The sequence below is a fragment of the Macadamia integrifolia genome, chromosome 2 (assembly GCF_013358625.1).
Source record: "Macadamia integrifolia cultivar HAES 741 chromosome 2, SCU_Mint_v3, whole genome shotgun sequence".
NCBI lineage: Eukaryota > Viridiplantae > Streptophyta > Magnoliopsida > Proteales > Proteaceae > Macadamia > Macadamia integrifolia.
The window spans coordinates 9,322,112-9,335,847 of NC_056558.1; the positions used below are offsets into that span (position 1 = coordinate 9,322,112).

The 13,736-nt window shown below is 38.2% G+C and overlaps 1 protein-coding gene across 1 annotated transcript in view; it reads right to left on the reverse strand.

Moving 5' to 3' along the window:
• LOC122071928 overlaps positions 1 to 13,736 on the reverse strand; it is a 62,658-nt gene that overhangs the window by 46,272 nt on the left and 2,650 nt on the right. Inside the window, exons 2-8 of the mRNA XM_042636417.1 lie at positions 12,137 to 12,542; positions 10,863 to 10,934; positions 10,706 to 10,768; positions 9,687 to 9,899; positions 4,579 to 5,166; positions 3,708 to 4,463; positions 2,102 to 2,386 (exon numbers count right to left, since the gene is read on the reverse strand). Of these exons, the coding sequence (XP_042492351.1) occupies positions 2,102 to 2,386; positions 3,708 to 4,463; positions 4,579 to 5,166; positions 9,687 to 9,899; positions 10,706 to 10,768; positions 10,863 to 10,934; positions 12,137 to 12,542 (2,383 nt within the window). The remainder of the gene's footprint in view (positions 1 to 2,101; positions 2,387 to 3,707; positions 4,464 to 4,578; positions 5,167 to 9,686; positions 9,900 to 10,705; positions 10,769 to 10,862; positions 10,935 to 12,136; positions 12,543 to 13,736) is intronic.

The following is a 13,736-nucleotide window of genomic DNA, read 5'->3' on the forward strand; positions in this document are numbered from 1 at the left end:
GGGAGGAGCGGAGTGTGTTCCCGATGGTGAGGACTGCCAGTGAAGAGGGTGGCATAAGGATGAGGTTTAGGGAGAGGGTGGCATCAGAGAAAGTTCGACCGAAAATCTAAAATTGTCCAGGATCCAGGGCTCCTTTTCTGATATGCTTAAATCATTCAAATAGTTATATTTTCACAATTTCTAACAAAAGAAGGAAAAATAGGCAGTGGATGGAAAATAATCATCTTTTAGTCTCAAAATGCCATCAATAGTGTTCCCATTCCTACGTGCATGGTGGCCCTGATCTTCAATGGAGCATGGCAATGATGATCACCAATGTCAAGTCGACAAGGACAAAATGGGATGCCACGTGTGAAACATGCAAATGAAGGCAAGATATAATACCACAAGCATGGATATCCTTTCCTAAGTCCTTTTAACACTTTCTAGTCCAAGCTGGTTTAGGATTAAACTCAAGCTAACTTGAGGAGTTTATTTTTGGATTCCTAGTTGAAGTTGATTTAAGCTTGAGTGCAAACTATCATATGGCTACAGTCGAATAGGACTAGTTTCAATTTAATTAAGAGTGACCACTCATAGTAGGATTTGTTTCTGTTTCAAGTTAATTAATGTTGTCCATTCATAGGAAAAGGTTCAATATAGAACAAAATACAGCCAAAGGGCTCTGGCCATGTGCTTTAAACAATGAAGCTCAGTGTTTGAGAGATTCTTTTCATATGGCTAAGTTACATTTCGGCCCTTCCATGTTAAGGGAATCTCTGACCTTGGTCCTTCAAATTAGAGATGCCCTTTTTGGGTCCCTCCATAGAGGGAGTGTGTCTGAAAAACCTATCCCTAATTGAAGAAATTAAGGTTTAATTGCTCAAGACTAATTGGGGTGGAAGAGGGTTGGATGTCTTACATTTTGATTCACAAGTCACAACCGACAATAGAGAACTGATAACAGAATATGAAGATTATAAAGGTCAGGAACAAAATGAAAAATAAAGGACTGGGAGTGAGGATATAGGTCAGATTTAGGGTGAAATGGTTATTTGTAATATCTCATAAACTAGGTTCAGAATGGGGCACAAGACTTGTCGATGGGAGCTTCTCAGAGAATTCTGCAGTTCCTAACAGGGGAAGGGTGAAAGTACAGTACGTTGAGAGAAGGTAATACAACTTTCAAAAAGAAAAAATTGAAAATTAGAAAATACAGAACTTTCAGAAAATTTGCATTTTTTCCCTCTATTTCATGTTTATTTTCAATTCCCACATTCGATATTAACTTCTACTACTTCTTAAGTGTGGAGGATCTCTTCTCCGGATCAAATGACGTAGTCTCTTGTGAAGGGAACTTCTGTCATCTTCTTATACCAGGGGATATTAGTTGTCATTCACTTACCCTTTAGGGGGCACATCGATGGTTTAAAGTACTCCGATATGATACGATACGATACCCGCCGATACGTATCTTAAATTTATCCGACCAATACGGCGACCGACACCGATCCTTTAATCCTTGGGTACATCTCTCTTTCCATTTTCTGAGTAATACTGATACAATCACTAGAAAGAGTCTCAAGATCACTATTTATTCTTCTTCTTTTTCTTCCTGCTTCACCTCTCTTTCAAGAAAACAGCTTGGTAGCAGAGCCATGGAGTGTTCTAGGGTGTTTTCTGAGTTGACTAAGGATATCCGCATCATTGTTTTTTCCGTAGATTAGTTCCCTGCTTCTGGTACACAAGCCATGATGCAAGCCTAAAACATCATTCATTTCTTGCTCAGCATAAGCACCCTAGGTTTAATTGCGTCAGTAATGTACGTGTGTGTGGGGGCGTAAATGTGCGTCCAGGGAATTAGTCGGGCCAAAGGTCTGGACACCATCATTAACAATAAAACAAAAGGATGATAGAAAAAGTTCTAAAAGCAGGTTAGAGTTTATATTAAGCAAAAATCTAAAAGAGGACCTCAAGCTAGGTTCACCGTTCACCGTACAGCACCACTATCCCCTACCTCATGGCACCATAATTTTATATTCTCCACCAGAACATTAGACGTACTATTACACATAAATCTAAGACTACCTCACAATGAAAATACAAAACACATATGACATACCTCCTGAACAGCTGATCCAGGAAACGCATGCAATGCAGCCGGTGGATAAGCGGCAGCATAAGAATATTCCAATGTTTTCCAATATGCATCAACAGCTTCCCTGCTTGATAAGACAAAATCATGTCTAATTCTTGGACGGAGATCAACAGAACTAAAAACTGAACTTGCAGGGGCCATTGACAGTGGTTCCTCAATGTACGGTCGAAGTTCCATAGCATGTGAGAGAATGGCATGTGGAATCCTTTCTCCTCCTTCTGCATGTCCATCAGTCACTAGCCGAATCACCTACAAGCAACAGAATCAGTTGTTAGGTGTAAGCAAGAGTGAGAGTATACAAACAATAGAAAGAAACTTTTGCCGTTTCATAGTCTTCTTTCCAAGGAATAAGAAATATGTCAGCAAAAAAAATGGGAAGAAACGGTTGTTCTATCTTAAAAGCCACAAGTTTAGGAATATCCATCATGTCATTCCAACAAAGGAATTTTTCTCGAGCAAAAGGTTAACTCAACTATATAAGATAATTGAAATACAAGAAGAACGCTAAGCCTTTCACTTCTGGATCCTTCCCATTGAAATTTATCTGTCCAACATAATCAATTTTTATCCCACAAGATTTTCTAGGCATGACCAGAACAGCTATCAAGCCCAATAAGTATCATGAAATATAATAAATGGCTTTGGTGACCCTACATACACAAGCATACTTGCACCAAAGCTTGAAACAATAGTTTAAGAACCCTAAAAATATTATAGACCTACATCTAGTGTGGCATGAGTTGAACATGCCAGGTCAGATGGGTCCATGCATGCCCATCTCAACTGCATTATGCACAATGTCCTCCACCTCTAAAAATGCAGTTGCTTTAACATTGTACTTTTTGAAATTTTAGTTCGCATGCATTTTTTGGTATAAAGCTTCCGAGTTTGACAAGTAAATGATAGCTAGTTTTAAAAAGAAATTCAAAATTTAGATGGATTTTTTTTTAGTTTTGATAGGGTGGGAATGAAAAGAATGAATGGGTTAAATCTTAAAAGGCGTTGGTCAAAATCTTGGAAAATGCTTATCGAAAGCCAATATGGTTTGGTCGTTTTGGTGGAAAAGACCAAACTATTACATTAGTGAGATTAAAAGAAATACAGGATTTATGTCGAAATGACAAGATTTGAACCAACAGCCGCTCATTTATAACTACCACCATATATTTTACAAGAAGCAACCACTCTAAACCAATCAAATCACCAACTCAAAGGGATTGCAGAAGACTGAAAGTTTGCACTGCTTTATGGGGCAACGAGCTCAATACATCTAATCTTTTTTTTTTTCCCCAAAATTCATTGTCAAGATGGGCTTCAGCCAAATAAAAAAATAGCAGATTAAAGCAGCCATTATATATGTAATTACAGATTTTCCAATGCTTTTTGCACTGCCAGGCTCAGTGTGTCTAGCCGACCCTTAGGATAAGGCTGGTTTGACTGTAGGGGCCTGACCTGACCCAATTATTTATTAGCCCAAAGTATTGAAGTCAGAGTAATTGGGGCAGGATCAATCATGTCTTCTGGTAATTGGTACCCATTGACACTAAAAACGACAATCAAGTTACTGTACCTTCAATCGACGTAAGATATCAACAAGCCATGAGAATCGCCCAGTTGCCTGAGTATTCATTAGGCACTTGTACATGTGCAATGGAAGATCAGAGAGACACAAACCATCCCTGCAATTCTCAAGCAGACTCTCAAACTTATATGTGGACCCAACCACTTGTAGAAATAGCTCCAGTGGCATTGCCTTTATAGCTTCTTGTAGTGAAAACAGTTTGCAAGTGCTGTGAGGATTCTTCATATCATACCCATGTTTCCCAGACGATAAAGCATTGTCCCAACCAGATGAACCATTCAGGTAGCCCCAGAGGAAGTTATGCAGCAACTTTACACGAACCATTTTTGCCAGAACAAAACCATTAGCACGCATGGCTTCTGATCTAGCAGCTTGGTTGTCTATAGCTACACGGCTCTGTGTCCTCTGGACGCCAGTCAGTACTGGCAGTGATTTATCATTCTTCAGTCGAGCTATGCCTTGACCACGGCTTTGCATGTCAAAAGCTCTCAATCTTTCATGAATTTGACCCAAGACTTCAGGAGGTAGACTCTGAACAGACGGGTGCAAAACCACCTCTGTCTTACGGCTACGGCCACAGTTAGTGACAACAGGGACAATAACTTGTATGCATTTGCAGAGCCCTTCATGCTGAAGCTTGTTTATAGTGCGAGTTAAAGTCTTCCTGGCCATCAATGTGGGCTTATCCTTCTCAAAACTCTCAAGCCACTTATGAAGCTCAACTGTTAGAATGAAATTCTCTTCCTGCACAGAAATTAAAAAATCAACATCATAATACAAGTATGAATAATGCATTGGGGAACACAGGACAAACAGTGGTATGGTTCAAAATGGTGTAATTAATTGAAAATTACAAGACCTGTAAGCGTTCAAGTATTCTTTGTTCCCTTTGGGTACTAACAGCTGTCGAAAGACATGGGTACCTCTGACAAGATCGCAGCTTTAATGGAGTTAGAGAAGTGGAGGGTGATGCCTCTGATGGAGCAACATCAGATTCAGTTACCATACCTACTGAATCAACTTCTGGATCAGGAATCTTATCTCCACTGTCATGAACTAAACTTTGCACACCGCTTCCACAAATCAGCATCTGGCCACTCTCACTATTGCAAGAACCATGACAAAGTTCTTTTTCAATATCCCCACCTTTCATTTTTCCAGCTGTAGCCAGTTCGTCTTTCGAAGTAGAAGAATCAAGCTGTAGAATGCCGGAAACCGATTTCTCATAAGTTAGATACCTTATGTTTGGTGTAGAATGTTCACCATTATCAAGGACAACTCCAGATTTACTTGGGACTGCACTAGATGGACTGTTCTGAGATGTCCAAACTCGATAAGCCATGCCCCTGTTGAGGCTCTCTGCCTTCAGGTGCATTCCAAACCTTGAGAACATATTAAGAAGTCGAGTATAGTTCTTCTTACTGTTAATTCCTAGCTGCTTGCACACCTGTTCATGGCAGTGACCAAATGAAAAGAATATTGGTACATTGATATGTCAAACACATGCATAAAAAAAGTAGTCTCATACCAACATCAAAAGAGAATCAATGGTACACCATTAAGGAGAATCCACCAACAACACAACAGAACAGTAAAAGCTTTGTGCCTTCGGTATTTTGCTTTCAGGGAAGTGTTTCCTGTGGTGAAGTGTGGCCCTGCCCATGTGCGGGAGCAAATGAAAGCACATGAGGAAGCATCAACAGGGGCGTCATTTTTCATTTCATGAGGGGTGGGATGGTCATTTGGTGTTTGGCCCCATGTGGAGGCACAGCGTCCACACTCCCCTCCACAGAAACCATTTTCCTTTGTTTTTTTTTTTCCCTATATTTGCTAAGCATATGTGCTCAGCAGTGTGGGTGGTCCATGTAGTCACACAAATTTGAGGTATCCTGCTTTTTGAACATAGCATTATGGTTCCAACTAAGATAGTGTAGAAAATACACCATTTGACTCTAAAAGCTTTACAACAAAAGACATCGGACAAAAAATCCAAGTGTCATCATCATGAACTCAAAATAACTATGCAACCAGACTTTCCCTAAGGCATGGCCAAAGTGACACCTTCACTATCTCTAAAACTTAGCTTCAACCTCACTAAATGCAATGAAAGTATAGATTATATTGTTTTGTTACCCTTTTTCTATAGATAACAGAAAACTTCTATTAAAATGGAATAAGGAACATAATAATAGTACAACCAAAGTTTAAAGTATCGGTATCGGTCACCGACTCGCCGTATTGGTTGGCTAAATTTAAGATATGTATCGGAGGGCATCGTATCGTTTCAGAGATATGCTAATATATGTTAAAGATCAAGGATTAAAGTATCGATATCGGTCATCGTATCAGCCAGTTAAATTTAAGATACGTATCAGAGGGGTATCGTATCGTATCGGAGATACTTTAAACCATGAATACAACAACATCATCATCAACAGCAACAGCAGCAGCATAACAAAAGACACACAAGGCTGGACAAACAGAAAAAAGAAAACAGTGCACTACACAATTAGTGAGAGCCCAAGTACAGAAGATAAAGATCAGTTAGATGGATCTGCAGGTGGTGAGTTAAAGATGGGAGAAAGAGATCCCAATTTGACAGCTAGATTTGGACCAGATCTGAGCTCAGACCTAATGGTCCGATTTAATAAAAATAATTGTTATATATGAAAAATTATATTCCCAAATAAAAATGTGCAATGGAGGAGAGAGAAAGAGAAGTCAATGGTAGATGGTAAGTGAGAAAGTTGCAATATTTTGTTTTAAAATTGGAGTGATGGGAAGGAGTGAGAAAAAGTTGCCAGCTCCTGGCACAGAGAAAATAGAGGAAGATAATAAAGAGAGGGGTAAAGCAGGAGAGTTTCTCTTGCCAAATCGATGAGAGAGAAAAGATAGAGAGATGATAGCTCCAGCACACAAGGCAATTAACAAAACAAAAAAAAAAACCTGATCCATTTAATCCATCGTATGGGGGGCTTGGTTACATATTTATAGAACAGAAAATAAAATTTTCTAAATCTAGGATACGAACTAAACTAATAAGACAAGGACTTCTGGCCCCTTGTCGTTGTCCCCTCCTTTGAGGGCTTGATCCCTTTGGCTCCCCCTCACCCCCCACCCCGCTTCTCCTTTGTATATTCTTCCCCCTTGTTAATGAATTTATTTGCTCACCCAAAAAAATAAATAAATAAATAAGACAAAGGCTATAGATTCCTAAACTAACTCCTTCACTATCAATTTGTTAGCCACACATGGACTAACTATAAGTCTGTAAGAAATAATATATATAAATCTAAACCAACTCAACACCTAAACAAAACTACACAACCTACTTTAAACACTATCTAAAAATTACATAATTGACCCCATACTTGAATCAAAACATAAACATGCCCTGGTTACGTGAACTCAGATCTATACTCAGATAAATTTAAACTGCCTGATCTCTATCTTGGAGTGCTTCTGCAACAACATCTGATCTGTCCACCCCAAACTTGGCTGATTAGACAGAACAGCTCTCAATCCCATCCATTTGATCACTAAAGCAGCATCTTCAACTAACAAGTCGCTCATTCCCCTTCGCTAGCAATCTTTAACCCCAGAATCAAAACCTTCAGCTCTGTAATAGCAGAGACAATATGCCAATAGGACCTGAGAACAACAGCAATTTAGTCCCTTCATAGTTGAAGAAGGCCCAATCAAAACCTTCCAGGCCAAGATAACCATGCAAGCTCCCATTGAAGTTAAGCTTAAAAACCAGATAATGGGGAAGATCACAAGAATACTGGCTATCAGACAAAAAGGCCTCAATAACCACTCCCTAGAGGAAAGTCAACTGGGATGTACCAGCCCATCTCCCTGTCCTCAACTTGATGCAATATTTGGGCACTAGCAGCAGTGCCAATAGAAGAAGAACTTGTAATTTCAGGAATTTCAGAATTCCTAGTTTCTCTAAGAATCCTATTCTTACTATTTAAGTAAAGTTCTGTTTTCAGTTTCTTTTCCTGTTTTGATTATGTTTCTGTGTCCTAGTTTCAGGCTGGATTAGGAATCTATAAGTCTAGTCCTGTTATGCCTTGATTTTCTTTCATTATGTCAAATCCTAGTTGGTTTAGGACTCCAAACACAGATCGAGGTTCTCGAGCCAGTTTAGGAGTGGGTTTGAGTCTTTTATTGGTCAATTAAGTAGCCAGTTTGATTACTAGATGGCTTAGGCAATTTCTAGGTAAGAGTCCTCCTTAGAGAATTTATATACTTTTGAAACCAGCTACCAAGGCATACAGATTTTATTATGAATAAAGAGTGGTTTTACTCAGATTAATGGCCATGGGATGCAGTTGCGGCCTGGTGGGATGCTAATCAGGGCTAAGGTGTGATTCTCAAGTCATATCCTTCTTATATCTTCTTTTCCACTGTTTAATTCCTGCAACAGGTCAGTTCTTAACATCACAGTTCATGTTTATGCTATAAATCTGAAAACTTTCAGTTTGCTACTTGTTGCTAGTGATAATGCAATTCTGCTTTCATATTGCACATTCAGATTCTACCCTGAATCTATCTATGGTTTCAAACTTTGGCTCTGATCTCAGATAATCAGATTCCTAATGTTACTAGGATCGCTGGTTTTCTTAAGTTTATTTCCTAATTTTCAATTTCATTTAGTAGATTTTGTATCTCAGATTGTTGTTCAACTTCTACTCAACTCTCGTAACTGTTGTTAAGTCTATTTGCTGGCCTGAAATCACCCCAGTTACTGATATTGATTCATGGTTTTACCCTGAATAGACTGCCTGACCAGTTTTCAGACCATCTCTGATTCTTTGATTTCAAGTTATTAAATTTTCTTAAAACTGGTCCTCACCTCTTCACTGCGATTCTTGTTTAAACTGTGTTTCTGAACCCTAATCGCTTGGGCTTCTAGACACCCATCATGATGTCTACCAAAATAGGAGGGGTTCTAAACAACATACTATACCTCTCCAATCAGATTGTCCTTATGGTCATAACTCACAAGAAAAAACAAACGTTCAGATAAGCTTTCCCTTTTCCTGAGACTCTTCATATTACAATTGTATTAGAACAAAATAAATAAAGTAAAAGATTGTGGCTCCAAAGTCCATTTTTAACAATTGGGTCAAATCATATTTAGCAACATACTACCAAAAAATAGGAAAAGGATACTCCTACAAAATGGGGGAGGTGCAAGAGCCGAAAGCATGTGCTATAAAATCTACTTTTAAGAAAATAAATCAAGGAATAAGGTAAGTGAATTAGAAGTTAGTTTCCAATCTTATATTATCATATAAGGAAGTATAAGTAGGTAATTAATTTTCTTAAGAAAAATGATATAAAGGCTGCAGCCTGCAGATCATTCTATTAATCCATATCTTTGAGTATCAAAGAAAAGAGCATCCAAAGGTACGGCCTGCAGGTCATTCTTTTTTTAGTTGATTTTCATTTATTTTTGTATGTTATAGTACTAAATTATATGTACCATAAGCTATCTTTGAGATATATACAGGCAAAGTATGCGTACACAATCAACATAGACTACAAAACCAAGCTAACATTTTGAGCGGGAGTGTTTTAACAATCTAAATGTTCCATAGTGTTTAGGGATGCTTAATTAGGGTCTCTATGAAGTTTCAGCCCAAAATATGGCCATTTAACTTTTGACCACCGAAATGGTCAAACGAAACCATCCACCGAAACCTAGAGGATTTCAGCCACGTTTTGGTTGAAATCCAAAATATTTCGGTTCCGACCAGGGTTTCAACCCCGACGTCTTGAACCTTGACTAGAAGAGGCTCTCTCAAATATGGTTCCGAGTTAAAGAAAACAATCAGGTTAAGACATCATACTTAGGAAATCCTAGATAAGATAACCACAAAGTAAAAAAGGCAACGAGAGAGAAATAAGAAAACTTAAAAGAATACACATATGTAATCAACAAACATGAATACAGACCTCTGTAACAGTCAGCCCCTTTGATCCAGCAGCATCAATCATATCATATATTTGATGCTCGATAGGAAGCTCTACAAGCTGGTCCGTCATCTGGCCTCGCCTTCCACATCTTGCCAATTGCTCCGTCTTAACATCATCACAGCCATGTACAAAGGATTTCGGTTGAAAACTCTTTGGATCAAATTTCTTCAGCAAACGTAAACAGTTAACAACCTGTCAGAGGTACAAACTACAGAAGCATCAGATATGACCCCTAAAGAGATAAAAATGTGAAACCACTGAAGGGCAAGAAAACTGAACCGCTCATCCAAGAAGAAGAGGAAAGAAAAGGAAGTTGAATCCAGCACCCAGTGTGCCTATCTATATCAGTAAAACAATCAAGAACCAAAATGAATACAATTGTTAACCCACGAAGATTAATTTGCTCAACTCTAATTTGGGCTTTCAGATTGATATTCTTTGGGCTAGTTGGACTCTTAACACGTAATATAACTCATCGAACCAACACTTTACCCAAAAAGGACACAAGCTGGCAGGTCAAGCAGTTGATGGGTAACCAATCGTGTCAGAACAATTTCATAAGGTTCTAGTGGCAGCTGACCAGTTCAACTGGCTTCTTACAACACCAAATTCATGAAACAAATCCATTCATATTCAAGTTCCCAAATGGGAAAATTTGTGTAGTCATTTGCAGATTTCAACAGAATCAATTGATTCAGATTCAGATTGGACAAGCATTTCCCAAATTGGATGGAATCTGATGCCAGCACAACTTTCCCCTTATTCTTCAATAACAGATCCAACACTCAGAGGCAACAAAAGACTGCACAGAATCTACAACTTAATACAGAAACCAAAAACAGGGTAGCAACAACAAATCACCAGCACTTGGGAGCACAAATTCAAACAAAAAATGCACGATATTAATTAAAAGAAAACCCCAATTCAATTTTGCATTTGAGCAAGACAAATTCAGCACATCATGTAGTTTCTCCCAGAATGAACGAAGAATGATCCACCTTCTTATCTACTTCTGCATGGAATTCTTCAACGAGGCCAGCATCTTTCAACCTGTTACGAATCTGTTGCAACAAAATATAGCACAGGATATAATCAATATGTAGAAATACGTAGCACATGAATACATACTCAAAAGGAAACAAATATATTACTTACATTTCTCCAAGCTCTATGCCCTGGAGTCTTTCGATAACCAAGTGCCTGCTTAATATCTGCAACAACAAGTACCTTTGGAATAGAATGTCAGAACAAAATCAACCTAGCGTGAAAGTTTATACACAGCTAAAAGTATCAGTTTTAAATTTCACCAAAATTTAGCTGAAACTTCAGTAAAGAAGTAGGGACCAAAAAAAGATCAACCGTAGAAGTTTTGACTGCAAGATTCTATGGATTTCAATACATTCTGATTGTTTCAGTCGACGACAGTCATTTCAGTGAAAATTTCTTATGACAAACTGCACTAGGTTGACTTCCATGGCTGGGTTTTCAAGTTAAAACCTATGCCACTTATGGTCCAGGGCTATGTTACCAGGATGAAGGGGTGGGTGACAATTGGCAAATACCCCACCCCCCAAAAAAAAGATTCAAGGACTACATATTTTTTAAATATTAATATTATTATACTTATTATTAGTTATTTCAATCAATATTATAGAAGTAAATTTATACATGTCATAAAAGATATTAACTATAACGTAAAAAAGGGGAAAAAGAAGACTGAAAGGCAGCATGGCCCCCGTGGTGAGACACAGAGTGAGAGAGAGACGTCAATGCATTGAAAATGGACAGCAAGGAAAAGACAATGGCAGAAACAGATATGCTTCCACAGTTCCACCCACTTCCCCTTCTCTGTCAGCAACCACCTCCTCCGCCTTCTTCTTTTCCCCAGCTCACCTTCCTAGTCCCAACTCCTCCGTCTTCTTGTTCCACAACAACCCTCCTTCCACCCTTTCTTTTTTTTCTTTTTTTTTTTTCTTAAGAACAGCAGGCAAGTTGGCTGCACACGCATGGCCGAATCCATGTCCACATATATGGATATGCATTCTGGCAGAGGAGAACCGAATCTGCTTTACCAAGGTTGTGGGCTTATATGAGATCTGTTAGCTGGCCCATTTTCTTATCAAATCCAATTTATTGTGGGCTTAAAAGATACATATGGCAAATGCATTAAGCACCGAGCTTTAATCAAATTTATTACGACTCTGAAAATAGGGGTGCAAGTGGGCCAGACTGGGTTGTGTTATTGATAAATTTTGAACTGAACAGAGTCCGAGACCAGCCATGCCCGGAACAATTCAGTTCAGAGTTTACCCCAAACTCATCCCGAGTTGTACCACCACCAGAAAAGTTTCAGTTAACGAAGGGTGGACCACACTCGGCAGAAAAAAAAAATTTACAACTAAGATATCAGCATTCCACATGTGATTGACCTTGCCATCGGCTTCTTCAAGTTTGTCACAAACAGCTCTCAGTGCTGGTAGATAATCCTTAATGAGTACATCCTCCTTTAGACATTCTCCAGCAGTGATGCCATCTCCAATTAAATTGCTTCCCTCTGCATTCCCAAGGTTGTCCAATGTATCTTCTTTGGTGATTTCAAGTCTTTGATGAGAAGTCAAATGCTTTCCATAACGATACAAATGGATCAAATTGGTATTTACAACAGAAGTACTTTTCGACCCATTTTCCTCTTCTATGGTGGCTTCTTTTGTTCTTACAATGGTTGATTGTCGCACAATCAACCCTCTGCATTCAAGGTTCTTCACTATGTAGAAGAATTGGTTTCCCTTCATGCCCAATTCCTTAGCAAGTTGACTCTGTGTAATTCCATTCGTTCTGCACAACTAAAACATGTATTAGACATAAGCAAAAAAAGTACTGACTATTTTCAATATCATCAGAAAGAAAACAGTGTAGTTTTATCCTCATACAAAAGTGATATTGCCAAAAAAGAAAAGCCCATTGAAAAAAATGGAAGGACAATGAATATCAACAGCACTAAAAGATTCTCCACATAATTATCTTTGAAAGAAGTAGTATCTTCAGCAAACAAAATGAGGGAAAGCATTTTCAAGACTTTACAAGGTTGTAGCCCCTTTCAAATTTATATAAAAGACTGAAACTAAGTCTAAAACTACTTCAGCCAATTACCTTACCTGGGAGGTGGTCTTAACTGACTAGTATAATATAAACTAATGAAGAAAATAACTTGAAACAAGGCTGGACTCATTGAAGCCTAACCCATCCAAATAAAACACTTTCAAGGAATAAGATTCTAAATAGACCCCACAACTTTAATAATTAATAAAATCCAGTATTCATTCCTCTAACCCCTGGCCTATTGCAATAAAAAACCATTGGACCATAAACCCACTTTTGCTGATTTATCTGCATCAATTCACCCTGGCTTGGGGGGAAAAAAAACTTGTCCACAAATATTGAATTAATGCCCAATCAGATCAACGGTCATCTTTCATCTGAAATTTGGAATCTCCCGAACAATAAAGAAAAGACAAACTCAGCAACTCACTGCAGAACCCTTTCATAGCTCTGATACTAAATACTGCAGTGTTAACCTCAAACCAGTGAGATCAGCTTGCAGTAGGATTGCAGGTACAGGGACAGAACCAGATTTGATAGAACATCAGATGACTCCATTAAAAAACTCAAGTATGGATGAAATTCTGATATGTTGGTCCACTAAGTGAGCTGAACATCTTATCAAAGTCTGACAGAAATTCAACGACTGGATTCTAGGACATTGAAGTATCCTACCATAGGTAGGAAACTGAAAGTTAGTAAATAGCAGATTTGATAGGCAAGTTCTAAGATTTCAAACCAGAATTATATGAAGATATAAATTATAGACTGAGGAAGGTAATGGAAACCAGAAACTTGTCAACATAAGTTAGATCTAGAAAATTCAGACTTGAAGTTATAGAACCAAGATTCTAGAAATCGATTGAATTTCCTTTCTTGTTTTTTTTTTTTTTTTTTCCTTTTTTTTTTTTTTTTTTTTTTTTTTTTTTT